This window comes from Orycteropus afer, unplaced genomic scaffold (assembly GCF_000298275.1).
Source record: "Orycteropus afer afer isolate SDZICR_OR568_19922 unplaced genomic scaffold, OryAfe1.0 scaffold00136, whole genome shotgun sequence".
NCBI lineage: Eukaryota > Metazoa > Chordata > Mammalia > Tubulidentata > Orycteropodidae > Orycteropus > Orycteropus afer.
In genome coordinates this window covers 2,654,950-2,682,861 of record NW_006921723.1, presented here as the reverse complement: position 1 = coordinate 2,682,861, position 27,912 = coordinate 2,654,950, and the positions used below count along the sequence as shown (strand labels likewise).

General features: G+C 49.9%; 3 protein-coding genes across 3 annotated transcripts; 2 read left to right on the top strand and 1 right to left on the bottom strand.

Annotated features, from left to right (window-relative positions):
- Positions 1 to 519: 519 nt before the first annotated feature.
- Positions 520 to 2,578, top strand: LOC103200888 (growth/differentiation factor 15-like). Its single transcript, XM_007945476.1, has 2 exons — positions 520 to 790; positions 1,935 to 2,578. The coding sequence occupies exons 1-2, from the start codon at positions 520 to 522 to the stop codon at positions 2,576 to 2,578; spliced, it is 915 nt and encodes a 304-aa protein (XP_007943667.1).
- A 6,442-nt stretch (positions 2,579 to 9,020) lies between these two features.
- Positions 9,021 to 12,255, top strand: LRRC25 (leucine rich repeat containing 25). Its single transcript, XM_007945474.1, has 2 exons — positions 9,021 to 9,808; positions 12,120 to 12,255. The coding sequence occupies exons 1-2, from the start codon at positions 9,021 to 9,023 to the stop codon at positions 12,253 to 12,255; spliced, it is 924 nt and encodes a 307-aa protein (XP_007943665.1).
- Positions 12,256 to 15,308: 3,053 nt separating this feature from the next.
- On the bottom strand, positions 15,309 to 17,392 carry GDF15 (growth differentiation factor 15). The gene is made up of 2 exons (XM_007945473.1): positions 17,119 to 17,392; positions 15,309 to 15,949 (listed from the first exon to the last, which is right to left on the bottom strand). The coding sequence occupies exons 1-2, from the start codon at positions 17,390 to 17,392 to the stop codon at positions 15,309 to 15,311; spliced, it is 915 nt and encodes a 304-aa protein (XP_007943664.1).
- Between the last annotated feature and the right edge of the window lie 10,520 nt (positions 17,393 to 27,912).

The following is a 27,912-nucleotide window of genomic DNA, read 5'->3' as shown; positions in this document are numbered from 1 at the left end:
GGTTCTCAATTCTATTCCATTCATCTATGTGTCTGTTATTGAATTAGTATCAGACTTTTTTGATTACTGTGGCTGTAGAGTAAGTTCTGACATCGAGAGGTGTAAGGCCTCCTACTTTGTTGTTCTTCTTCACTACTGTTTTAGCTATTCAGGGCCTCCTTCCTTCCAGTATAAAGATTAATTTTTTTCCATTTCATTCAAGAATGTTGCTAGGATTTGGATTACTAAATCTTTTGTGACCAAATCATTCTTCCCACCAGTCCAGAGGCTGGGATGATGTTCCCATTCCATAGAGCAGAATACTGAGGCTCAGAGAAGTGACCAAGCTTCCCAGCAACTTTATCCATACTGCCAAGGCAGGTCAGAGGCCTGGCCCAGCGGCAGCCCCTGGAGTGTTTATTCTGCACGCAGGGGCCGGCCAGAGGGACCAGGCGGGCGGGGCGGACAAAGTCCGGAGACTATAAAGGCTAATTCATCACCATCCGGTCAGTCCCAACTCAGAGCGCAGCCAGCAAAGCCATGGCCCCGCCGGGACTGACACGGCTATCTTCTCCAGCGCTGCTCCTGCAGCTCATGCTGCTGTTCTCGCTGCTGCCGCGGGGGGACGCCCTAAGCCTGGTCTGGAAGGCGAACCCTGGCCTCCCAGAGCCGAGTGAGGACACCTCCAGATTCCTGGAGATGCAGAAACGCTACAAGGACCTGGTAGACCAGCTACGGGTGAACCGGAGCCGGGAAGACTCAAACCTGGACCACAGAACCGCCTCTGTTTTTTGGAATCTGAACCCAGAGGGTGAGTGAAACCTTTGAGACACACACCACCCCGCCCCCTTGGAGATCCCTGGGTGCAAGTCAGAGGAACCCGGGCCCATCTCTGAGCCTCAGTTTCCCCACATGTGCCCAGGGGTAGCCACAAGAACTCTTGGTCCCCTTTCTGGACTGATGGACAAGCTGGCGGGGCAGCCAGGCTCAGCCAACGTGAGCTATTATAAGCCCTCTCCAGATCGCAGATGGAGAAACTGAGGCCCAGAGAAGCCAGCCACAAAGCCTAGAGAATGCCCGGCAGGGGACCGGCAGGGGGCGTGGTTCCTGCTCCCAGATGGGCGGGAGGAGAGGGAGGATTTCAAAGCACCCGACGGGAGGCGCGGCCCGCCGGGACCTGCCCCGGAAGGTTTGAATCTGACGCAATCGAGTCCAATGCTGCGGAGGGCTCCCGCGGAGGGTGTGTTCATAAGGATTTTCTTATCCCCACGCCCTCCACGGAGGCTCCAGGGTCACAGAGGGCAGGGCGAGGTCTGGGGTGCGATGGGACGGGAAGAGTTGGAAGAAGATTGGTAGAACGCTCTAATACCGCCTAATCCCACCTGTGCTGTGTGAGGCCAGGTAGACTGCTCACCCTCTCTAAGCCTAGAACTGGAGCAGGGCTGTCAACTATTAGAACCCCCACTCCCCCCAAGATTCGGGCCATCCAGGGAGTCTGGGATGTAGGGACCCTGGGAGGTCTGGTACCCCTCCTTTCCCAGATGAGGAAAAAAGAGCTTCAGTGTTGAAGACACTTTTAGGGGTTGAGGAGTTTCCGGTTGCTGTATCTCCAGCTCCGTACTTAGTAGGCCTTCAGTAAAACGTTTTAACTACCAGCAGGAGGAGGCAGAGCCAGCATTAGGATCGAGGTATCTCTATCGTGTATATATTCATTAATTCAAGGGTTTCCTAAGCACCTACTATGTGCCAAGCACTAGCGACCAAACAGAGATCCCTGCTGAGCCTAGGAGGGACCAGAAAATAAAATAGGAAGCTGGAGACAGACTGGCCAGCGTGGTGGGAAACGGGGAGGAAAGGGCTCCCGACGGAAGGAGCGCTTGTGCTGCTTCTTGTGTCAAGAATAGGGACCCCGCCTGGTACCCCGTCCGCCGTGACGGTTTCCTCTTTCTCCGCAGTGTGGCCTGGTCCAGGCGGCTACGTGCACCTGCGCATCCCCAGAGCCGCCCTCTCCGCGGGGCGCCCCGCCGCCCTCCGCCTGCACCGGGCCCTGCTCTGGCTCTCCCCGACGGCGCCGAGCTCACGCGATGTGACCCGGCCTCTGCAGCGCCTTCTCGCCCGTGGGGGCCCGGCGTCGTCTGTGCTGCGCCTGCGATTGTCGCCGCTGCCATCTGACCGCGAGCAGGCGGCGGCGAAGCCGTCGGCTCGGCTGGAGCTGCACCTACGATCGCGCGCCACCAGGAGGCGACGCAGCACGCGTGTGCTTACGGCGGAGACCTGCGCGGCGGGGGAGGCGCACTGCTGCGGCGTGAAGAGCCGGCGCGTAATGCTGGAAGAGCTGGGCTGGGCTGACTGGGTGCTGGCGCCGCGCGAACTGGACGTGCGCGCCTGTGTCGGCGCTTGCCCGCCCCGCTTCCGGCCAGCCAGCACGCACTCGAGGATCAAATCGCGTTTGCACGACCTGGACCCGGGTTCTACGCCTGAGCCATGCTGCGTACCTGCCAGTTTTGAGCCCGTGGTGCTCATGCACCACGACAGCGACGGCCGCCTGATGCTCACGCCCTACGAAGACATCCTAGTTAAGGACTGCCACTGCGCTTGAGCTAGAGCCCTGCGTGGAGCGGGGCCTCAGTGATCCGCGTCCGCATAAGGGGCCGGCAGAGACTGCTAAGTACCCACTTCTGTCCCTTCCACTCCCCTTGCCCCCCCGTGCACTGCTGCATATATGAGTCTGTATTTAATGTTAAAGGATCCATGGTGGTGCAGTGGTTAAGTACTCAGCTGCTAACCTAAAGGTTGGCAGTACATATCCACCAGCGGCTTGGCGGGGGGGAGGGGCGATTTGACAGTCTGCTACGTAAAGATAACAGACTTGGAAACTCATGGGGCAGTTATATTCTATCCTACAAGGTCTCTATGAGTTGGTGTGAATGCAATGGCAATGGTTTGGGTGTTTTTTGTTTTGTTTTGTTTTTTATTTATTGCTAATTTATTGGGGCGATTCCCTGGGGACTGGAGGGCTGGTATGCTGGTTTGAGGTGCATGTATGTATTTATACTCTGGTAATAAAATGACGGCTGTCTCAACTGCCACTACTGTGCCTGCAAAGGAGCTGGGGGACTTGGAAGAACCTGACCTTCCCACGCCTTGGTTTTCCCAGGGATGCAACCTGGTGTAGGGAAGGCATGGGGATGGTGGCAGGTCCATTGACTTGGGTGTTCTCGGCAGTGCCAGGTGAGCAGAAGGTGCTGGTGAGGTCAAGGGCGGCAAGGGCAGCCCAGCCATCCCTGTTGCTCTGCGGTTTTCACCTGTTTCTCTGCTTCTGCTCTTCTCTGTCATTCCCTGGCTTCTGTCTGCCTTCTTCTCTCCTCCTCTCTCAGGACTCTTGTCTCTGGGCTTGTTGGGCCCTGTCTCTCCCCAAACATCAGAGTCACCTTTGCCAATGTAGACTGCCCTGGGCCACATCCATCCACAAACAAGTCTTCATCCTTGTGTGATGCTGCTCCCAACCTGGCAGTTTGTCATGGGGTCCCCCCACCTCCACATTAACCACTCCTCCAAGCTTTCATGTTAAAAGAAGAGGGAGAAATCCAGAAGCTGTGAGGATGATTTCATGCACACACAGTTTATGTTCTCGCTGAGGATACTGGAATTCCTGAGATGCGTGAAGCCCTCTCTCCTCCCCACACCCACCTGCCTATCCTCCCTGAGGATCTCTGGGAGGTGGTCATGATGGGAAGCTGGGAGGCAGAGGACCCACTTCCAGCTGTGAGGGAGGGGGTCCCTTGTGATCTCTGTAGTCCAGAGACCAGCCTAATGACTGCAGGTGCCCCAAAATGTATTCAGTGAGTGTCCATTTTGTGCCAGGCCCTGGCTGGGCTCTGAGAGGACACACAGGAATCAGCCCCCTGCCCCGTGTGCTTGGTTAAGTGGGGAAGACAAATGAGTACAAAGATGAACCATCAGAAGGTGGCTGATCATAGGAAGGATGATGCAGTGGGCTCATCTGGCGATGCATCTGTGAACAGGGACACATGATTTAGAGGGTCTGGGAGAAGTGACTCCCTGCAGAAGTGATGTGTGAGCTGAGACTTGAAGGAGAACGTCCAGGAGAAAGTTGGGAGAAGGGCTCCCAGACAGAGGGAGCAGCAGGTGCAAAAGTCCTGGGGTTGGATCAAGCTTGGCATCTCGTGTGTCCAGGGAAGCCAAGACCTGTCCCCCTTCCCAAGGGCCTCAAGGGAGCCAACTGGGGCTGTGGCAACAAGGTCCCCTAGACCTCAGACCCCACCCTGTAAAAATGAACATCCCCAAATCACAGGTCCCCAGGCCCCTGGTCCTTAGACCTCAGGTCTCCAGATCCCTGGCCCCCAGACCATCAGTCGCCCAGATTCCTGGTCCCAGAAAGCCTGGGTCCCTCAGACCTCAGAACCTCTACCCCACTGTCCCCAGGATCCCTCAGAGTCGTGGTTCCCCAGACCTTACTACCCCAGAGTAAAGAGAGAGGGGTGATCCCCAGCAAGTTGAGGGCAACACTCGCACTAAGGGCCGAGAGACCAAAGAAACGGCCTAGAGCCATTCTCTGTGATGACATGGATTTATTGGGACTTATAGAATGAGTCCAGTGGGGGTGGCCGCAGGCTGGATGGACAGGAGAGAGGAAGAGAAAACAGCACTGTCTTAAAGCTAGGGGCAGTTTTTATACTGAAATACACAAAAGGGCACCCTGCTAGGCTTATGTGACCTTCAGTTCTCACTCCTGTGTGCCCACATTCCAAGAAGCAGAGCTCTAGGCCGGCCCAGGTGTCTGTGTAAGACTCTCGGGGCTGTGCAAGGCCCAGCTGAGAGCCCTGCATGCTGGCAAAAACAGCGATCCGAGGGAGGCCGCCCGTAAGGACCGTTGCCATCTGTAGGTATGCACAGCGTTTCCCCAATGCCCAGGCTCCAGGCCCTCCCACCTGCAGCCCGAGTGTCTGCTGCTTCCTCTTTCCCCATTTCCTCCTTTTCTGAGGGGCCCTGGGGTTGAATGTGCTGACCTGAACCCCAGTGGCCTTCTGGGGTGTGAGGATGTGGGGAATGTCTTCCCACACCCAGGCCCACACCAGCTCCAGCTCTTCTGCCCTCCTTGTCCTCAATAGCTACTGGATCACATGTGTGGCTGTTGGTTGGTTTCCACTTTCTAACTGAATTTATTGACAATTATTTACATTCATCTGATCTGATCTGATTCTAAACAATATAAAACGGTACACGACGAAGTCTTTTCCCACAGCCTTCTGCTAAGAGAAAACCACAAGTATGGGTTTCCCGTATTTAATCCAGTTTATTTACTGCAATGAAAGCTGGGCTCTTTTTTGCTCCTTTCACTTAACATTTTATCTTGGTGACATCTGCTCCAACTTCCAGGTCTATGCATGGCCTGCTCCTGTCCCTGGGGGGGATGACCTTCCCCCATATCCCCACATGGTCCCTCCCTTGCCTCCTTCCTTACGTGTCCTCTCCTCAGCAAAAGAGCTCTGGTGGTGTAGTGCCTAAGGCATCTGACTGCTAACCACAAGGTTGGTGGTTCAGACACACCAGCCACTCCACAGAATGAAGACTGGGCAATCTACTTCCGTAAAGTTTTACTGCCTTGGAAACCCAAAGGGGGTAACTATGAGTCAGAATAGACTCTATGGCAGTGAGCTTTTTTTTTTTTTTTTTTTTTTTTTCGGCAGTTACTTTGATGGTCTCATCACAAAGTTATCTCCCCTTCCTGTTTCTTTCTCAGTTTTATGTCTCTCTCACTCACACCCACTTGGTATGTTACTTATTTCACCCAGGGACCTTGTATGTTGTCTGACTCCCCAAATAAACTGTGAGCCCCACAGGGAGAAGGGAGTCTATTTTGCACATGGCTGTATCTGCAGCTCCAAACCCAGTGCCTGGCCCACAGTAGGAGCTTAATAAATGTTTGTCAAAGAAATGAGTGAGTCTTTTCTTATTAGCTCCTAGCTAGTTGCTATAGATTCTGACCCCTGGTGACCCCGTGTATGTCAGAGTAGAACTGTGCCCCAGGGCATTGTCAAGGGCTTTTTCAGCAGTTGATTGCCAGGCCTTTCTTCCAAGGCACCTCTGGGTGGACTCCAAACCTTCTGGTGAGCAGAGAGTGTATTAACGTTTCCATCACCCAGGGACTTTTTAAAGTCCATAAACCAAACTCAAATGCCATCAAGTTGATTGTGACTCCTAGTGACCTCCATTGGGTTCCCAAGGCTATAAATCTTTACAGAGGCAGACTGCCTCATCTTTCTTCCTTGGAGTCGCTGGTGGGTTTGAACCACCGACGTTTTGGATAGCAGCCAAATGCCTTAACCACTGCACTACCAGCGCTCCTTCAGGGACTCGTAGAGCTGTGTAATTGGTTTTTTTGTTTTCGTGATTCTGTGAACTGTTACTGATCTAACCAGTCCCTCAGGTGGTTTCCAATGTTTTCAAACAACAAACAATACTATAAGGGATCATCTCTTTTTTTGGCCTTTTTTTTCTCTTTTATATTGTAGTAAAATACTCCTAACACCAAATTTACTGTTTGAAAGTGCACAGTTCATGGCATTAAATATATCGCAGCAGCACCACCACCCCTATCGAGTTCCAGAATATTCTCTTCATCCCAGAGGAGACCACACGCCCCTTAACAGTCATTCCCCACTCCCCTCCCCCAGCCCTGGGCAACCAGGAATCTACTTACTGTCTCGATGGATTTACCTTTTCTGAACATTTCCTATCAATGGAATCAGACACTCTGTGTCTTTGTGTCTGGCTCCTCCCACTGAACCTCACGTTTTTGAGGTTCATCCACATTGTAGCGCCTGCCAGTGCTTCCATTTTTTTTTATGGCTGAGTGATACTCCAGTTTGGAAGGACCATATTGGGTTTATCAGTTATACTCATGTCATTTCCCAAATATGTAAATGTGTCAGGCGAGTAAATTCCCAGGAGTGGAAGTGCTGGGTCACATGTACTCATATTTCCGGTGGCCTCTGCCAGGGGGAGCTCCCCCTACTCTGGGGCCACATCGTGGACATTCACCCCAACAATGCCGGTGCCCCTTTCCCCCCAGCCTGGCCACACTTTTGAGGTTTTTCTAATCTGATAGGTGAAAATAAGCTATAATATCTCTGGCTGTGATTGGCAGGGTTCTGTTGGCATGGAGTCGCCTCTCTCCCTGGGTGAGTTGAGAAAGCCTCCCTGCAGAGCCTCAGCTCATGACTTTTATGGGATTCCCCGAATTTGGAAGTGGAAAGAGGAGGCTGGGGATAGGAAGAAGGTGGGGGAAGCTGGGGGAGACTCCCCCCGGCTTTTCTAGCTGCCAGGGGAAGACAGCATTTATCTAATTTCACTGACTTGGAAACAGAGTCACAGAGAAGTTAAAGTCACACATCGAGTCAGGGCTAGGATAGATTTGAACCTGATCTTCCTGATATCAGGACCCCCATTCGACCCTGAGCCCCCAACCCAGGTACCCCTGCATACACACATTCCTTAACCTTCCTTTTGTCATTATGTCCTGGGTCTGACTCAAGCCTGTACTGCTCTTGGGGTTCCCCACCTCCAGACACCCAGCTGCACCCCAAGGGTTCTTTATCTCCAACACAGTGCCCCTCCCTACTCACATACCTATCTTGGCTCCCCCTTGCCCTGGGATAAAGCCCCGCTCTTCAGTTTTTCTACTCTAGCCACCGCTAACCACACTGGCCCATCAGGTTATGCTTTGTCAAGCCACTGGGTCTTTGCTCCACTATGCCTTCTGCCTGGAATATGCAATGTGCTCATTTCTGTCTGGCCATTGCAACTCATCCTCTAAGCCTCAGACACAATATCCCCGCCTCCCAAGTCCTTACACCATCTCCAACACAGAGGCATTTGTACAAGTGTGAGAGCTCCAAGTCTTTCAAGGAGGCCAAGTGACCTGCCTTTCCACTCCACCCTACTCAAAAATAGGTTTTGGGAATCCTTGGCAAACTCCTACCCATGCGTTGAAGCCCCAACTCTAATGCCCCTTTCTCCAAGAAGTGTTTCCAGGACCCTGTCCCTCTTTCTGGCCCAGTGCTGAAACTGCACAGCTAGTTGTGTCTGTGTCTGGCTCTGTCCCCTTCCAAGACTGGGGGCTCCTTGACAGCCTGGCCAAGGCCCAGCATTGTTCTTTGCTAAATAAATAATAGAGGGCATGGGGTGGGAGTAAACTGCATTGAGACCAGGAAGTAAGTTGATGAAGTGCTGGTCATTTGGGGTGCTAATGGAGGACATGTAATTATTGGTTTCCAGCAAAAAGGAAGGATCCTGGGCTGCCCCTCCCCCTCCCGTGAGACGCTCCGGCTTGGAGGCCTCCTTGGGGGCGGGTCTCTATCTCTTCATTCTTCCCCTCTGCACTTGGCCTAGACATAAACCAGTTCCTCTTCCCTCTGAGTCGCAGGGTGCAGAGCCTGAGGGGAGGGCCAGGGACGACAACCGATCCTCGGAGGGTGTGGGCGGTCGGGCCTCTACGTCCAGGTCCAGGTAAGAGCCCTCCGGCACCATCCAGATGAGACTGGGCAGGTGTGAAGGAAGCCTAGAACTCTGGTCTGTGCAGGAGGGCAGGAGCTGGAACTCAGAGCTGGGGCCCTTTCAGCAGCCCCTACCTCACTTATTCTGGGATTCAGGACACCCTGCAGTTCTGGGAGAAACAATTTGCGGGGCCCCGCAATTTGTGGCGCCTGCGAGCTGGGGTGGGTGGAATTGTTACCATGGCAACTTCTCATTTGCATATGGTCCAGTTTTGACCAATGAGGGCAACCAAAATGTTGGGGAAATGGTCAAACCCCACAAGACTCACCTGGGAAATAAAGAAGGGGCTAACTTGGGCCAGGCACGGTGGGTTAAGTACTACTTCCCCAGAAGGAGAGACTGACCTGAGGCATTCAGTGAGAGTTTTATTTCAGAAACTGTGAAAAAATAATTTTAAACGCGGGGGTGGCACAAGGTTGAGGTTGAGCTTGGGTTCCGGTGTCTCTGCCTAGGTCACTTGAATGGGGGGCACCCTGGTGTGGGTGCTGTTGTTGCTGCTGGTGCTTCACAATGCCAGGACCCAGGAATATTCATGCCCTGTGTCGTCGGGGAATGTGGACTGGACCGCGGAGTTCCCGGACACGTGCCTGAACTTCAGTAACCTGGGTCTGAGTCTGCCCCGGAACCAGTCTTTGCAGGCAAACAAAGTGGTCCACTTGGACCTGTCCGCAAACGGCCTGCATGAGCTCCCGTCACTCTTCTTTGAGAAACTGGGGACGCTGAAGATCCTGGATGTCACGGGCAACTGGCTGGATCGCGTGGATGGGGCGCTGGCCACCCGCTGTGACCTAGACCTGAGGGCCAACTGCGGCTGTGGTCTGATGGCCTGGCATGAGGTCCGGCAGGTCAACTGCTCTGGCCAGTGGCCTCTGCGATGCCTGGACACCATGGGCACCTGGCGCAACCTCTCGGCCTTCCTGGAGGTCAGATGTGCCCCCGGCCTGGCCCCAAGCACCATCGGGGCACTGGCGGGCGGTGGATGCTTGTTCTTCGGGCTGGTCATCGCTGGCCTCATACTGGCCTGGGGACGCTGGGTGGCCAATAGCCGCGGCCTGGGAAAAGCCCGGGCTGCCAAGGATGATACCAGACCTGGCTTGGGCCGGCAGCCACGGTACAGCAGTCGGAACCTTGGCCCCAAGCCCCCAGTGGGTGACCTGCCTGGTCCCCACACTGCCGACTACGAGAACATGTTCGTGGACCAGCCAGCTGCTGGGCCTGGCTTCCAGGATTGCCACTGGGCCAAACATGGGTGAGTGACCCCACACATCCACCTCCATGAAGCAAAAGCAGAGACAAAAACCAAACCTCGACTCCCAGTCCTTCCTGTCCCCTTGTAACGACTTTTGTGTTCAGAATAATTCATACTGAAGTGTGAGCGATGGACAGACACCATTTACCTAAAGTGGCATTCTACAAGCAGAGCCCACAGGATGTGAGGTGGGGTAAGGATGTTCTGGAGACATCCTCCTCGGGTGGTTAAAAGCTAGGGCTAGACGGCTGGGGTTCAAGTCCCCACTCTGCTCTTGCAGGCTGTATGATCTGGGCAAGTAGCATCAGCTCTCTGGGCTCAACTTCCTCATCTATGAAATGAGGATATCAATAGCCCCTGCTTGTGGTGCTAGAGGTAAGAATTAAGTGAGTTCATGTATGTGGGATAAGTTTCCACCATGGTGACTCACAAACCCTGTTCTGGCTGCCAGGGGTGGGGGGAGAGGAGGCAGGTGCTCCAGCCAGAGGGGTTCTGTGGTCAGCAGTTGGCCAGCGTGACCTCAAATCCCAGTAGCCAAGGGGCTGTGTCTGAAACTGTTAATGACTCCAGAAAAAGGGTAGAGCCTCCCATGCCCCCTTGACACACAAGAGATACCAAAGGAGTCATCTGTGCCCTTCTCCCCACCACAAAGCTATGACAGATACCTTTGGATGTTCTGCTCTGCTTAGAAGGATGAGTTCAGCTTTTCCTGGTTGGATCTGGGAGTGGAGGGAATGTCAGGTGTGGAGACCAGCCGGGCAAGAGCATGGAGGTGGGAGGTACCAAAGAATCTGATGTGAATGGATTTTGAGAAGGAAGAGAGGAGAGTTTTTGTGTTCTGAGTAATTCATACTAAAGTGTGAGTTACTGACAGGCACTTAAAGATATTTTTTAACAAGTAGAGACCATTGTATGCCCTTGACACACAGGAGATATCAAAGAAGTCATCTGTGCCCCTGTTCCCCACAAAGTCCCGATACCTCTGGACAATTTTGTTGGGCTTGGGAGAAGCTCTGGATCAGAGAGTGAAAAGAATTTGAGGTTTTGGGGCAAGCAAGGGTCTAAAGGCCAGGAGATTGGAGAGGACAAGGGATCTGATGTGAGTGAGTTTTGAGAAGATGAGATGTGAGGGCTGGGGCTGGAGGGGGCTGGGAGGATCCAAGCAAAAAGGGGGCACTGACATGGCTGTGTTTGGGCAGCAGAATCCACATTGGGAGGCAGGGAGGCAGGGTGGTTAGTGGAGGTTGTTGATAGTAAAGGAGGGGGTATATGCAAAGCAGATGCAAATAGAGATCAAAAGCAGAAGTGGTCTGTGGTCAGGAATTGAAGGCACTGGGCTCCCTAAGGCAGCAGATTGTGTCTTGGATGGTTGCTCACAAAGCCTCAAAGCTAGCTTCCCTCACGTTCCTAACCTCCCAAATCACTCTGCTTACAACTGGATGTGTCATTTCCATCCTATATTTTACAGTTATGAAAACAGAGGCTTGGAGACACAGAGGAATGACTTGCTCAATATCACACAGTAAGGCAAAAGCAGAGACAAGAAATAAACCCTGACTTCCAGTCCTGCCCATCCTCCTACAATTGCTTTTGTATTTGGAATAATTCACACTAAAGTGTGAGTGACTGGTAGATACCAGTGGTATTTTACAGGCAAAGTGGATAGAATGTGGGGTGGGGTTAGGATGTACCGGAGGCAGGGAAGTTCTTCTCTGGAGCTTTGTCTACCATAGCTAGATAATCCTAAGTACCTACCTACTTACTGATCAGTTCTATGGATGAAGAAACTAGAGGCTCAGAGAGGCAAAACCATTTCCCCAGGTCACATAGCCCAGTGGTACTTGCAGCTCATTCTGTTTCCCTGACTGTTTATATGTTTATTTTTATATCAGAGTCCCATAGTCAGTTGCTTTAAAGTATCTATGAACACATTTCCCATTTACATGGACAGCAACTCTGGTTCCAGACGCTTATGTCCATGTGGCTGGTGTGGGCAGAGCTTCCGATTTTTAGAAGGAAATCAAAGTCTAGATTTTTATGTAAAAAAAAATGACAACTATTTGAAATTTAAGGAAGGAAAAAAATACCTTGTGTGGGCTGAAGATCCTTGGATTTCTGCATTAAAATGCTGATTCCATAGAATCTTCCCTCCATCACTGACCCCTTCCTTGGAGAAAGGTGGGCTGCCTGCATTTCAGTTTCCTCCTCCATAAATATTAGGGGAGTGGACTCTCCCACCTCGAAATTTCTTAGCCTCTCAAAGCTGATGGCCCTGCTTCCTGAGTCCCCCCTTGTTGGTCTGTCCCCACAGGGGTCACTCTCCAGAGAACGACTTCTACATGAACTACGAGGGCGTCAGCCAGACCTCCCAGCCTGTCTATTGCAACCTGGCGTCACTGGGCCGGGCCCCCCTGGATGAAGAGGAGTACGTGATCCCTGGGCACTGAGCCTGTGGCGTCTGGATCTCCCCCTGCCGGGTCCCTGGGAGAGTTCCAGCTCTTCTCTTGCCTCAGTCTCCCCATCTGAGGATTGAGAATATGGAGGGACTGTCCTTATGGCCCCAGAGACGGTCTGCAGCCCCCTCCCCAGGTCCCACTCTGCTCCTTGGGCCTCTTAGCTGCTAGGTCAGAAGGGGAAGGGGGAGACCCTGGTGAGGGGACTAGAGGGTCGATGTGTGAGCCTAGCTGTTACCCTCCTGTCTGTATGCAGGTGACACTCAATAAACACTGTGGGGTGGATGCAAATGTTGGTTTAGGGAGAGTGGGCTCCTCGCCGTAGGGGGTTTCCTGAGCCCCACACCTGGTCCTTTCCAATTTCCCCAGTCTCCAGGAATCCTTCTTGTTGTGTGCTGTAGAGTCAATTTCAACTCATAGCAACCCTATAGGACAGAGCAGACTGCTGCCAAAGATTTCCTTGTCTTTAAAGGAGCACACTGGCAGGTCTTTTCAAACCACCAAACTTTCAGTTAGCAGCCCAGGGCTTAACCATGGTGCCGCCTGGACTCCTTCCAGGAACCCTTACAACCCACAAATCAGCTGTGCCCCTCCCCTGGTCACACCCCCTCCATGACTCCCTATTGCCCCAGACCCTCAGACTGGGGCTTGAGGCTGGTCTGATCCAGCCCTGCCTGCCACACCCCCTTCTTCCATCTCTCTGCCCTTATGGCCTGACCCTTCCCAAACCAAGCCCACTTCCTTCCGGAAGCTTCCTCTGCCATTGCCTTTCCTTTCACCAGAACGCTGTCTCCTTACATTTGTTCCCACTCTTAAACATTTTAATACAAATAGACTCTGGTCTGGGCACCACCAAGAAGCATGGGGCCAAGTCCTGACTCTGCCTGAAACTCTAAGCCTCAGTTTTCCCACTGTAAAACAGGATGATTAGAGGAGGTTTCTAAGGGCACTTTAGTTCCAATATTCTGAGAAACTTTAACTCATCCTTCAAGGCTCCGGTATCATCTCACCTCCTCTGAGAAGCCTTCCCTGCTTCCTCTCCAGCCAGATTTCATCACTCCCTGAGTTTATTAGATATTTTGGAATTTGTTCAAACTCCTACCTCAACTGGATTTCCTGTCAGCTGGTTGCAGCCCTGGTCCTCAGTATGAAGGAGACAGAGCTTGACACAGACCCTCAGTTCTGGGAAGTTAAGGCTAGGCTGGAGGGATGGGGCTGAGATCTCCACAGGGAGCTGATTGAAAGAGTTTGGAAAAGTCTGCATAGAAGAGGGGAATCTGTAGTGGGTTTTGAAGGATGAATAGGAGTTTGAGATATTGAGAGAAAATGGAATACTGAGTAAGAGCACCAGCTCCTGCAAATGCCTGGAAATGTGAAAAAGCCCAAGCCCAGGACCCACCCAGCAAAGGCAGCAGTGGATGCTTGGGGGGAGATTCAGTGAGGCATCTGCTGGCTGCATGATCCTGGTTTGAGTTTAATTTTGGGGCCCCCTGTGGTTGGTTGCCCAACAGGTGGGAGTGATGCAGAGTCAGGAGAGGGACTTATAAGCACTTTTACCTTCAACCCACTGCCATGACCCTACTGTGGTCCGACCCCAGCCCCACTCCTTCCCAAATATCCCTCTCCTTCCAGCACAAATCAGATCCTGCTGCTCTCCAGCTCTCACGACTGCTATGGCTCCCCATTGATTTCTATCAGTCCCACAATGCTCACCGCCATCCATGACACTGTTCCAACTCCTATCCACCTCTATGGCCCCATTTTCCACAGCATCATTGCACACTGAGCTTGATCTCACTTCAGGGCCTTTGCACCTGCAGTTGTGTGTCTTGTTACTGTTGTGTCCTGAGTACCCAACCAGGGCCTGGCATATAGTGAGTGCTCAGTCGAGAGCACCTGAAGTCGTTCAATTTGGTCTCTTGGCAGTGGATTTATAGGGGACACCCCTCTCAGCTGAAAATGGGTCCTCTACCTCTCCAATTGTCCTTAATAGATCCTAAGGGCAGACAGAAGGTGGGTGTAGGAAGGCAGTGGGCTTTGCACATCTCAGGACTCTCCATCCTCAATGTAAAGAACGTATCACCCAGGAAATGCTGTGTGCCTGAAAACATTCTTCATACCTTATTGATTTTTCCTCGCTCTTTTTATATGAGAGGTTAGAGGAGTGGTTAATGTGGGAGATGGGGGATCACAAACTTCTAGGCTGGGATTAACATCACACAAGAATGGACTGAAGATTTGATTGTGGATGGACATGGCCTGGCACTGTCTGTGTTTGGAAAAATGACTCCAATGTTGGGGGAGAGGGATGGGGCCAGACAAGCCCAGACACAAGAAGGGTTGAAGAGACAGTATGAGACAGACTCAAACGGTGAGAGGAACGGGAACAGAAGAATGGGAGGTGGGGAAACCAAGAATGACAGGGCTGTAGGGGCTGCCCTTGCTACCCCCAGGCCTCACCAGTACCTTCTGGTCACTTGGCTTTGCCCAAAACCTGAGATCTGACCCACCACCCACCCTGGGCCCCTCCCACACACCCCTACACTAGATCTCTTGGGGAAATTGAGGCTGGGAAGGAGGGTCAGTCCTTCCCAGGTCCCCTAGCCCCCTTGTGGACACCACAGGGATGGTTCAAACATCTCATTTTTATTACCATTGTTATAAATACATACACGCCCCTCCCAGAAGTCCCCTCCACCCTCCAGTCCCCAGCAAATTCTTCCCAATAAATTAGCAATAAAAAAAGTATCAAACCCGTTGCCGTGGAGTCAATTCGGGCACAGTGACCCTACGGGACAGAAAACTGCCCTATAGGATTTCAAAGGCTGTAATCTTTATGAAAGCAGACTGCCACATCCCCCCACCCCAAAGGCTCTGGAGGCTGGTGGGTTCAAACCTTCCACCTTTCAGTTAGCAGCCGAGGGCTTAACGACTGGGCCACCAAGGCTCATTAGCATACAATAATACGCGGGGTCCTTGGAACACCTCTGCGGGGCCCACTGCATGGATGCAGACCACTGAGGCCTCGCCGTTCGCAGGGCGGCCGCTCAAGCGCAATGGCAGTCCTTAACTAGGATGTCATCGTAGGGCGTGATCGTCACGCCACCGTCGCTATCTTGGTGCAGAAGCACCACTGATTCGAAGCTGGCGGGCACGCAGCACGGCGCAGGCGCGGAAACGGGGTCTAGGTCGTGCAGGCGCGCCTTGATCCGCGCGTGCGCGCTGGCCGGCCGGAAGCGTGATGGGCACGCGCCGACGCATGCGCGGACGTCCAGTTCCCTGGGCGCCAGTACCCAGTCGGCCCAGCCCAGTTCCTCGACCGTCACGCGCCTGCTTTTCACGCCACAGCAGTGTGCCGCCCCGGCCGCGCAGGCCTCCGCCGTGGGCACACGCGTGCTGCGTCGCCCTCTGGCGGCGCTTGGCCGCAGGTGCAGCTCCAGCCGGGCCGAGAGCCGCGCCGCCAGCTTAGGGTCCGACGGCGGCGGCGACACTGGCAGGCGGAGCACAGGCAGCGCAGGGCCCCCGTGGGCGAGGAGGCGTTGCAGTGGCCGCGTCACGTCATACAGGGTCGGCCCGGTTGGGGTCAGCCGGAGCAGGGCCTGCTGCAAGCGGGGGGCAGGGGGGCGCCCCGCAGAGAGGACAGCTCTGGGGATGAGCAGGTGCACTTGATTGCCGGGACCGGGCCGCACTACAGGGAGAGAAGGAACCGGTCATCGCGGCCTAGGTGCTGGGAGGAAACTCTGTACCCGACACGAGGCCGCATCCCGCCTCAGGGCCTTTGCACAAATTGCTCCCCCCACCGGGAACACTCTCCGCATCTCACTATGCTGCTCGCCTGAACTAGGCAGCTCTCCTTTATTTCCTGCTGGATATTTTGTCTTCCCTCCTAGACTCTCAGCAGGGACTTCTGTCTACGTTGTCACCGGTGCGCCACGCACCGTGGGAGCTTGAATGAGTGCATGGTATTTAGAGACACACTCAAACGTTGGCTCGGACGTCTCCTGGCAGTCAAAACCTTTTATTGAAAGTCAACTAAGTGAAGAAGATACTTCAAGTACAGCAACCAGCTACTGTGACCTGAAAAGTCTTCAACGCTCTGAGGCTTTTACCTCATCTGGGAAATGAGGGGTACCCGACCTCCCAGAGTCCTTACGTCCCAGATTCCTTGTGCCCCCATACTCTCCAGACCCTCTCATCTTGTTCATGGCTGGGGGTTGCTGGGAGGCTGTGGTTTGAGGGCCCTGTCCCAGTCTGTAAACTCAGAGAGGGTGAGCGGATTACTAGAAGTCACACAGCACGCACGGATGGGATTTTGTGGATTAGGGCGGGATTACAGCTCTCTCCTGGACAGGACCCTCTCCTACAGGCCCTTCCAGTCCCAGCACAATGCCTTGCCTGGGAAAATCCACCAGAGTGTACTTTGCGCGAGAGTCCTCGGCATAGTTGGAGTCAGATTCAGAACCAACCAAGAACACATTCGGGCCGTAGTCAAGCCTCTCCTTCCTCTACCTAGGACCCTTGTCTGATATCGCCCTCTCCCCTATGCCCAACTGAAAGCAGGGACCACGCCCCTCCCCTGCCACGCCCTGCCCTCTGGTTCTCCTGGAGCTCTCGCCTTGGAGGAGGGGGCAGGTGATGGCCGCTCCGGGCATGGGCATCGGTTTCCCCATCTCCGATCAGGGTGTGGTCCTAACAGCCCCTGTTAGCTGATCGTGGCTCAGTCTGGGTGCAGGTGGCGCCGCCAGCTTCCTATCAATCCTTTTCAGTTCCAAGGGGCAACGGGCAGGGATGGGGAAACTCAGAACTACAGGTTAGCCGTGGAGTGCCTCCCACGGGGCACTCCACGAATTCACTCACCTTCAGGGGTCAGGATCCGAACAGAAGCAGTGCTAGAGTCCGGGCTCCAGTCTTGCCAGCTCTGGTTCCTCCGCAGCTGGTTCATCCAGTTCTCGTAGCGTTTCCACATCTCCTGGACAGTAGAGGCGTCTAGACCTGGGAGTGCCTCTGGGAATCCCCGAAGGCTAGGCTTGCGCTCCAGGACCAAAGACAGGGCACCCTCAGGCGGCAGCAGAGAGAGTAGCAGCAACAGCATAGGAGAAAGAAGCAGCGGCGTCGGTCCCAGCAGGGGCATGGCTGTGGTGCTTACGATCTGAGCTAGAATTGACCAGGCGTTGCACGACTGGCCTTTATACTTACTAGACTTTGTCCGCCCCCGCCTTCCGGTCCCTGCCCACCCTTGCATGCAGAATAAACACTAGCAGCCACAGCTTGACTGGGTCTCAGAGGTGCTTTGATGGGGGGTGGGGAGTGCAGCTTCTCTAGAAGCTGAGGCACTTCTCTGAGCGTCAGTATCCTCCTCTATGAAATGGGACCATCATTCTACCCTGGTGTGTTCCTGGGAAGAATCAGTTAGTCAAAAAAGACTTAGTAGTCATGTACAGTGGTTAAAACATTTGGCTGCTAACCAAAAGATTAGCGGTTCAAACCCACCAGCCACTCTACTGGAGAAATACAAGGCAGTCTACTTCCATAATGATTCATAGCCTCAGAAACCCTAGGGGACAGTTCTACTCTATCCTATAGGGCCACTATGAGTCAGAGTCAACTCAATGTCAGTGGGGCTGGTTGATTGATTTGTTCCAGTCGAGTTTGATTTTTTGTTGTTGTTGTTCCAATTAACCAACCAACATCGCTGACATAGATTTGATCCTGACTCATAATGACTCTACAAGACAAAGTGGAATTGCCCCGTAGGGTTTCCAAGGGTGCAATCTACAGAAGCAGACTATAACATCTTTCTTCCGCAGGGCTGCTGCTTCATCTGATCCACCAACCCTTCAGTTAGCAGCTGAGCGCTTAACCACTGTACCACCAGGGCTCCTTAGTACCAACCACTCTGTCCTAAATTCCAGACTTGATGCTCCCATATGACTCAGGGCTGTCTCGAACCACTCCAGAAAATAGGGACAGTCCTCCATCACCTCTTGACACACAGGAGATAATCAAGAGGTCATCCTCTCCCCTCCACAAAACTCAGTTACCTCTAATCTTTTGCATTATGCGTTATGTGTTCTGAGTTAACTCATACTAAAGTGTGAGTGACTGGTAAGTATCGCTTAAACAGATCTTTTTAAAATCATATTTTACTGTGTTTTTGGTGAAATTTTACCCAACAGAGCAGGATCCTATTTAACAAATTATTCAATTACATTGGATAAATTTTTCACAATATGTCAACATCTCATTAACTCTGTTCTGGTTCTGTTACCAGTAATCTAGTTTCCTTGCCCCCTTACTGTTTTAGGGAGCTCTGGTGGTGTAGTGCTTAAGGCATTTTGACTGCTAACCAGAAGATTGGCGGTTCAAACCCACCAACCACTCCTTTGAAAGAAGATGGGCAATCTACTTCCACAGAAATACCACCTCGGACACCCAAGGAGGGGTTGTTATGAGTCGAATCCACTCCACGGCAGTGAGTTATTTTACCTTCTTATCTTTGCTTTAGGGTAATTGTTGACCATTTGATCTCATTTAGATTATTTTTCAAAAAAGGAGCACAGTACTCATGGGTTATATTTTTTATGTTACGAGTCACTCTGTTATTTAGCTAAAAAATAACCTCAGGGCTAGTTTTAGTTCAAGGTTGAAAGAGTATCTCAGGGAGTCCTCCAGTCAAACAGTCCAGTATGTCTGCACTACTTAAGAATTTGAGTTCTGTTCCATATTTTTCTCCCATTCTATCAGGATCCATCTATTGTTGCCCTTCCCAGAACAGTCAGTAGTTGTATCCGGGCACCATCTAGTTCTTCTGGTCCCTGGGTAGATGAGGCCATGGTTCATGTAGATTATTAGTCCTGGGGACTAGTTTCTTCTGAGGCTTTGGTTTCCTTCTTTCTCTTTTGCTCTACATGAACAGAGACGAATAGCTATAGCTTAGATGAATATATGCAAGCTTTTAAAACCCCAGACACTACTCACCGAACTAGGATGTAGAATGTTATCTTTATGAACTATGTCATGCCAATTGACCTAGATGTCCCACAAGACTATGGTCTGAAGCCTTCAAACACAGAAGAGCAAATTTGCAAGATGCTTGGTTACATCCAAGAAGAATCCTTCACTGTGTCCATATGTGGTTTATTACATATATGAGGAAATACGCACACACACATATACATGTGTATACATATATGTGTGGGAGCTCTGGTAGCGTAGTGCCTAAGACACTTGACTGGTAACCAGAAGGCTGACTGTTCAAACCCACCAGCCACTCCTCTGAGGGAAGATGGGGCAATCTACTTCCGTAGTGATAATGCCTCGGAAACCCAAGGAGGGGTCACTATGAGTCGGGTCCGACTCAACAGCACATAACAACAACAACAACAACAACACATACATGTGTGGATATATATATGTACATGTAAGGAAGGTTGGGCAATCCTACTTCCGTAGTGATACTGCCTCGGAAACCCAAGGAGGGGTCCCTATGAGTCAGGGCTGACTCGACGGCACACAACAACATACATACATACCCATGCATATATATGCATAAAAACCAAAAACCAAACCCACTGCCATCTAGTCGATTCTGACTCATAACAACCCCCATTGGGTTTCCAAGGTGGCAAATCTTTTCGGAAGTAGGTTGCTCCATCTTCCTTCCTTCTGCGAGTGGCTGGTGGCTTTGAACCACTTACCTTCTGTTTAGCAGTCAAATGCCACAAACATTGTCACCAGAGCAGCTCTCTCTCTCTCTATATATATATGGATAAGTACATACTTATGTAACCACACATATTGTTTTCTTTCCTGTTGGTGTTGTTTCAAAACTATATATCTATTTCATCCTTTACCAAAATGCACTTTTCTCACATGTATTTCTTAGTGAAACTACTTAACTTGGTCAGGCTGTGTGCACTTCACCCATGTTTGGTGCTATTTTTCCTATCACCCAAAATAACAAGTCTACTATCTAGAGGAGCTCTGATGGTGCTGTGGTTAAGGCATTGGGCTGTTAACCAAAAGGTCAATGGTTCAAACCCACCAGTTGCTCTGCAGGAGAAAGAAAGATTGACAGCCTTGGAAACCCTGTAGAAGTTGCTATGAGTTGGAATGGACTTGATGGCAGTGGATTTTTTTTTTTTCCCTATTATCCCTTTCTCCCACCCCTGCCCCTGCCCCCATTCCTGTAACCACCAGTTAACGTTTATCTCTGGATATACAGCTATTCTTGTCTTCTATAAAAGTGTGATCATACAATATTTGTCCTTTTGTGATTGACTTATTTCACTCAGCATAACGTCCTCCAGATTCATCCACATCAATATATTTTGAGATTGCATCCTTATTCTTTATGGCTGCATAGTATTCCATTGTAACAAAGAGATTCTTAACAAATGGAACCAATAGGATGCAAGGTAGGGTAAGAATGTTCTAGAGGTGAGAATGTTCTCCTCTGGGGCTTTGCCTACCATGGTCAGACATCTCTAAGAAGTTACCCCTTCCTGACCAACTCTACAGATGCAGAAACTGAGGCTCAGAGAGGCTAAACCACTTCCTTCCCCCAGATCACTCAGCCTGGTGGTACTTAGAGCTGAGTTTCCCTGAGTGCTTATGTTTATTTTTACATCAGACTCACACAGCTAGTTGCTTCAAGGGATCTACAAACACATTTCCTGTCTTAGTTTTCTAAGAGCTGCTAGAATAGAAATGACATAAGCGGGTGGCTTTAATGGGCAGAAATTTATTTCCTCATAATTCAAGAGGCTGTAAGTCCGGATTCAGGGGAGGGCCGTCTCCGTGCTCTGGAAGGAGATCCTTGTGTTAGCCTCTCTACTTGGCATTCCTTAGCGATCCGCCGGCTCTGTCTTTCCTCCTCTGTGTTTGCTCACTGCTGTGTGTGCGCTGCTCTTTTGATCCCTAGCAGTCGCTGATTTAGTTAATAATGTATTAGAGCTTCAACTCTGAAGCACTTGGGTTGTGGAAGGCTGTGGTCTACAGTGGGAGCCGAGCCCTAACTCCATTTGGAGTGTTGACATAAGTTCAAATGCCATTTGAGTTCTTTCTGATCATTAAACCGGCATTGCGGCTCTGCTTAGACAAGTCCAGGACAAACCTCGGGAGGGGCCGTTACCCTTCAGGAAGAGAGTTGTTGAAAATAGCTTGTGCTTACATGAAGAACTAGGGAACATGCCTGAGCATGTCCTTAATGATTTCCTGAAAACAGCTGCACGTTATCTAATTTAAATTAAAGGTTGGGGTCTTGGGATTGTCTCCTAGCCACTTTGTGGCTATGACTCAGGGCCATATAGTCATAAATCCTATCCTGACCACCACATAACCAGGTGGCCAAGCCCCAGAACCCAACCCTGTAATCCTTTTTAACCTTCAGTTGTGTACATATCCTTCCCCTGCCCCTGCCCCCACTTCTGTAGTCCAGTGATGAATTGACCTGCCCCTGATCATGATTTGGTGACGATTTCTTTTGTACTCTATCAAATATAATGACCTCCATTCAGTGGACTCCATTCAGCTTCTGTACTGTGTACATACAGATGTTTTCCGTCCTCCTGAATGATGGTCTTTGCCCAGTCCAAGGCTTCCTAAAGGGACTCTGTCGAACAAGCTGTCAGTGGCCAATGTTTTCAGAAATGAATGGCCCTGTCCTTCTCTCCGGGCTGTCTTAGTTGGACACTCCACTGAAACCTGTCTGCCATGGGTGACCCTACTGGCATTTAAAATACCAGTGGCATATCCTCTAGCCTCACACCAACACACAAACCACCGCGGTGTGACAAAGTGACAGATGACTGGTGGAAGAGGTCCTGAAAGTTCTGTCCTGGAAGAAGTGCAGCTGGAATGCTACTTAGAAGTGAGAATGGCCAGAGCTCATCTCACCTCCTTTGGTCATGTTGTCAGAAGGGACCAGTCCTGGAGAAGGATGTCATGCTCGGTAAAGTGGAGAGTCAGCAAAGAAGGGGAAGACCCTCAATGAGACGTACTGACACAGTGGCTGCAACGATGGGCTCAAGAATAGCAAGGTTGTGAGGTTGGCAAAGGACCGGGCAGGGTTTCATTCTCTTGTCCACGGGGTCGCCATGAATTGGAGCTGACCCAACAGCACCTGACAATAAAACAGGTTTGAACCTGGGGGTCTCTTTTTACCCCTAACACAGTACCCACCCTACACTGACAGGGCCTTACTGACACAAGGCCTGGCACACAGGGCCTGGCACACAATGGGTGCTCCCTGAATACATTCAGGGACACCTGTAGTTGATTAGAGTGGCCTCTGGGCAGTGGCATATACAGGGACACCCCTCACAGCTAGAAGTGGGTCCTCTGTCTCTCTGACCCTGGTCATGGCTCCCTCTCCGAGACCCTCAGGGTTGCATTAGAGCTTACATTCTGAAGCACATTCCTTAAAGATTTCCCCGTGGCCTCTGTCTTCCGTCATCCATGTTGCTCGCTGCTGTGTGTGTGCTGCTCTTCCGATCACTAGAAGTCATTGATTCAGTTCGTATTGTATTAGAGCTTAACTTCTGAAGTACGTGCCCTGTGGAAGGCTGTGGGCTACAGTGGGAGCCCTAACTCTTGACATAAATTCAGATGCCATTTGAGTTCTTTCTGATCATTAAACAGCATTGTGGCTCTGCTTAGACAAGTCCAGGACAAACCAAGGGAAGGGCAGTCTGCCCTCAGGAAGAGTGTGGTTGAAAGAATAGCTAGTGTGATGCTTACATAAACAACTAGGGAACTTGCCTGGGTGTGTTCTTAAAGATTTACTGGAATTGTTGTTGTTGTTATCTGCTGTGAGTTGGACTCATAGTGACCCCTCCCTGGGTTTCTGAGGCAGTATCACTATGGAAATAGATTGCCCAACCTTCCTTCCGAGGAGTGGCTGGTGGGTTTGAACCTCCAGCCTTCTGGCTAGCAGTCAAGTGCCTTAGGCACTATGCTACCAGAGCTCCTTTACTGGAAATAGCTGCATGTTATCTAATTTAAGAGTTGGGGTCCTAGTATTATCTTGTATCCACCTGTGGCTATAACTCAGGGTCACATGATCTTGAATCAAAGCCCCAACCACCAAGTAGAGAGCCTAGAACCAAACCGTAACTTTTTTTTTTTTTTTTAACTTGCAGTTGTACACTTTTCCCAGCTATGGTCCTTTCCCTGCTTCTGTACTCCCGCCTGCTACAGTGATGGATGGACCTGCCACCAATCATAATCTATGATGATCTTCCCCCCTTTTTTCCCATCATATGCAATGAAAACCGTGACTGTGATTCAGTGGAGTCCATGTGAATTTATGTGATGGTATCCCTCATCCCAATGACTGTCTATTTTGTCTCTGTTTGGTTTAAGACTTAATAAAAGGGTCCCTGTTGAATATGTTTTAATCTGGAGTCTTATTTTCCCTAGCACAGCATGGACAGGCAGATGAGTGAGGAGACGGTGGTGGGCTTGGCAGATTCAGCAATTACAATACCCTATATACAAACTGCCACCACTCATCCGTCAGCGTGTCACGCTGTGGTGGTTTATGTGTTACTATGAAGCTGGAAGCTATGCCACTGGTATTTCAAATACCAGCAGGGTCACCCAGGTTTCAGTGGAGCTTCCAAATCCAGACAGATTGGGAGAAGGAAGGGACCATCCACTTCTGAAAAAATTGGCCACTGAAAACCTTATGAATGGCAGTGAAACGCTGTCTGACATATTACTGGACAAGACAGTGTTTTGTTCTGTTGTACATAAGGTCACTATGTACCTCACTGACTCAATGGCATCTAATAACAACATCAATAACCTGGGAAAATGTTCTTCACTGTTTATTGATTTATCCCTGCTTTTTTTATATGAAAGTTTGGAGGAGTGGTTAATGTGGAGGGCGGGAGGGCATCACAATCTGTTCCAGGCCATTTTCACAGTTGGCATCAGATGTGGGACTCTGCCAAGGCTCCAGACTCATGGAAATATGGGACTTAGGGAGAGAAAGAAGGAGCAGAGGAAGTGAAACTTTTGATTCTTGGGTGGTTACTTTGGTTGCTGTTATCTGTGATGGCCAAAGGGAAAGTAAGATGTTATGTTGCAAAGGAGAGGAGAAAAGCCACCTCTGAGTAACCTGGGCAAAAGCCAAGAAAGTTAAATAAGATGATTGATTAGGGAGCCAGGGTCAAGTGGTTACACTGAGCCAGAGACCCAATCCATGTGCATATGAACGGAAGATAATCCAGTGGTGGAGAAGAGAAGATGAAACTGCAATGTTTTAAAAAGGATTATGTGTTTATTTTAAAGTACTTTGGATATAGAATGAGCCCTAGTGGAATAATGCTTAAAGTACTTGGCTGCTAACCAAAAGGTTAGCAGCTGCTCCATGGGAGAAGGATGTGACAATCTGATTACATGAATATTTTAAAAAAAACAAACCAAATTCACCGCCATCCAGTCAGTCCGGATGTAGATTGTCCAGTGTTCCTTCTGAGGGGTAGCTAGTGGGTTTGAACCGCCAGCCTTCCGGTTAGCAGTCAAATGAGGCACTACGCCACCCTTTGGGGGCAGTTCTGCTCTGAGTAGAATCGATGGCAGTGGGTTTGATTTTATGGATATAGAATGTTTCTCCTACCTAGTGTTTGTAAAATAGACGTAAATGTACAATAGAAATGAATATTGGGTATTACAGATTTCAGAGACTGTGTAGCTCCTCCTCCAGCAAATATGTGATTGGATAAACTGAGAGGGGAACTAGGATTTGCCTGAAAGAAATACAGCCTGTAGGTTTGAATGCAGTAGCCCTGGGTACAGAATATTGGGGGCTTAGAGTGACAACCTGAGCCCCACCCAGTATAATTTGCATTTGAAAAGACATGTAGATCTGTCCAGAACTGCTGACAGAACAGGAGATTTGCATTTGAAGGAAGAACCTGTGGAAGAAAAAAAGAAAAAAGAATTTTTCCCTTTTTGAATTTTGAGCAAGCAGTTTGTTTTTGAGGGCTGCATTAGAGCCTAAAATCTAAAGGCATTTGGAATGCTATGGCCCACATTTAGAACCCTAATGCCATCTTGAGCCTTGACTTCAGTTCAGACACTGTTTTAAGTGTTCTATGTTACTTCCCTGGGAGCTGTGGTAGCATAGTGCCTAAGGCACTTGACTGCTAACCAGAAGGCTGGTGGTTCAAACCCACCAGCCACTCCTCGGAAGGAAGATGGGGCAATCTACTTCCCTAGTGATACTGCCTCAGAAACCCAAGGAGGTTTCTGAGTCGGGTCCACTCGAAGTAACAACATGTTACTTCCCTAGCGTTTCTGACCTTGACTCACCCTTGTGGCCTTGTCACAGGCCAAGTTCTGGAGTAATGACTAGAAAGCTGTAGCTCAGAGAGAAATTTAGTAAGAGGATAGTAATCTTGAAAGGTGGGAATGAAACAGAGTAAAGTAACAACTATTTCCCCCACCCTGGCACCTGGATGAGAATAGGTAAGTAAACCTAAGTAAACTAAATTATCCCCAACTATTTTCCCACCCTGGGCAGATGAGTATTCACTTCCTTAAAGAACTGAATGGAAAACATTCCTTCCTGCAGATGATAGACTTGCTAAAAGTATTTTAGAAACAACTTGTAAATTAACTATGGCCTGGGACAATAGAAGTGTTTTAGAAACAACTTGTAAATGAACTCTGGCCCAGGGACATAAGGGAACAAAAGTTAATTGCTGACCCTCTACCCTCTGCCCAAACCCCTATCAGCTGATAACAGGAAACTAGTGTAACCCATCCCCTATGTCACCCATTTCACTTCATGCCCCAAATTCCTCAACCTTTTGTGAATATGCACAACCCCCTCTCCTGAAATCTACAAAAACTGTGTTTCATGGCCTCTCAGGGAGTTAAGATCTGGGTACTAACTACCCCTAACTCCTTACACTGCTGCTTTGCAATAAATAATTTTCTCTTCCCTCAATCTCCACGTGTGTGTAAACTGTTTTGGTCTGACTGGTACCGGGCAGGGACCCGCATTTAGTCCGGTAACAGTCTCATCTTGGATTGGCCATTTTAGTTCATTAGGCGGTAAAAGAGGGCAGGGCTGCACAGGTTCCAACACTGGTTAACACTGACCCCGGGTAGTGGGTTAGAAGACATCTCAAGAATGGCCTTTTGTCAGCAAATGCCATCTAAGCAGTGCATTTACATTTGTGTTATTTCTCTTTCAGTGTCCCTTCCTTGGTCTCTGGATCTGAGGAATGCGATTGCCCTGTCCTGTGAGCTGTTCCTGCCTTGGTTTTATGATCTTAGGAATGTGGTTGCAGAAGCAGGACTCTTATATGCTTATGGCTACAAATAGTAGAAAAAAACAATGTTTAAATTGAACAGGATTAGTGTGGAACTTTAGGTTATGAAGTTAGAACACATATTCATATCCCAGAAATTCTAATCTGCCTATACTATTACAGCCTTGATAATTCTGGGAAAGCCTAGGAAAGGGCAGTAGCCATGATAATTCTGGGAACACCTAGGGAAGTGAAGGGTGATCTCAGGAAGAGTAGATTAACTATGGTACAGAAAAGAGGCTCACAGAACGGACTAGGGAATTGCCTAGACATATCTCTTTAGAACAAAGAAGACAGTTTGACAGTTACCACCCTTATCTTTCTTCATGTATGGTATTCTTGATGTCATCCCACAACTCATCTGGTCTATGGTCACTTGTATTCAATGCATCAAATCTATTCTTCAGATGGTCTTTAAATTCAAGTGGGATATAATCAAGGTCATATTTTAGCTCTTGTGGACTTATTTTAATTTTCTTTAGCTTCTACTTGAACTTGCATATGAGCAATTAATGATCTGTTCCACAGTCAGCTCCTGGCCTTGTGTTGCCTCATGATACTGAGCTTCTCTATGGGCTCTTTCCACAGATGTAGCTGATCTGTATCGCATCTGGTGCATTGTAAATCTATAGATGCTGTTTATCATACATGAAGAAAGCAAATAGTTATTAAAAGGACAGGAAAGACCAAAATGGATGTCAGAAGAGACTCTGAAACTTGCTCTTGAATGGACAGTAGCTAAAGCAAATGGAAGAAATAATGAAATAAAAACAACAGAAGGTTTCAAAGGGCAGCTCGAGAAGATAAAGTAAAGTATAATGAAATGTGCAAAGACCTGGAGTTAGAGAATCAAAAGAGAAGAACTTGCTTGGCACTTCTCAAGCCGAAAGAACTGAAGAAAAAATTCAAGCCTTGAGTTGCAATACTGAAGGATTCTATAGGCAAAATATTGAATGATGCAGGAAGCATCAAAAGCAGATGGAAGGAATACACAGAGTCACTGTACCAAAAAGAACTGGTCAATGTCCAACCATTTCAAAAGGGACCATATGATCAAGAACCAATGATATTTAAGGAAGATGTCCAAGGTGTACTGAAGGAATTGGCAAAAAATAAGGCTCCAGGAATTGACAGAATACCCATGAAGATGTTCCAACAAATGGTTGCAGCCCTGGAGGCACTTACTCCTTTGTTCCAAGAAATATGGAAGGAAGCTACCTAACCAACTAACTGGAAGAGATCAATATTTGTGCCCATTCTAAAGAAAAGTGATCCAGTAGAATGTGGAAATTATCAAACAAAATCAATATTACATGCAAGTAAA

Bases quoted from the DNA above. Each gene is read 5' to 3' on its own strand.
- LOC103200888 (XM_007945476.1), top strand. From the start codon at position 520: ATGGCCCCGCCGGGACTGACACGGCTATCTTCTCCAGCGCTGCTCCTG. The intron at 791-1,934 runs GTGAGTGAAACC...CTTTCTCCGCAG, and splicing joins TTGGAATCTGAACCCAGAGG to TGTGGCCTGGTCCAGGCGGC.
- LRRC25 (XM_007945474.1), top strand. From the start codon at position 9,021: ATGGGGGGCACCCTGGTGTGGGTGCTGTTGTTGCTGCTGGTGCTTCAC. The intron at 9,809-12,119 runs GTGAGTGACCCC...CTGTCCCCACAG, and splicing joins TGCCACTGGGCCAAACATGG to GGGTCACTCTCCAGAGAACG.
- GDF15 (XM_007945473.1), bottom strand. From the start codon at position 17,392: ATGCCCCTGCTGGGACCGACGCCGCTGCTTCTTTCTCCTATGCTGTTG. The intron at 15,950-17,118 runs GTGAGTGAATTC...CTCTCCCTGTAG, and splicing joins TCGGATCCTGACCCCTGAAG to TGCGGCCCGGTCCCGGCAAT.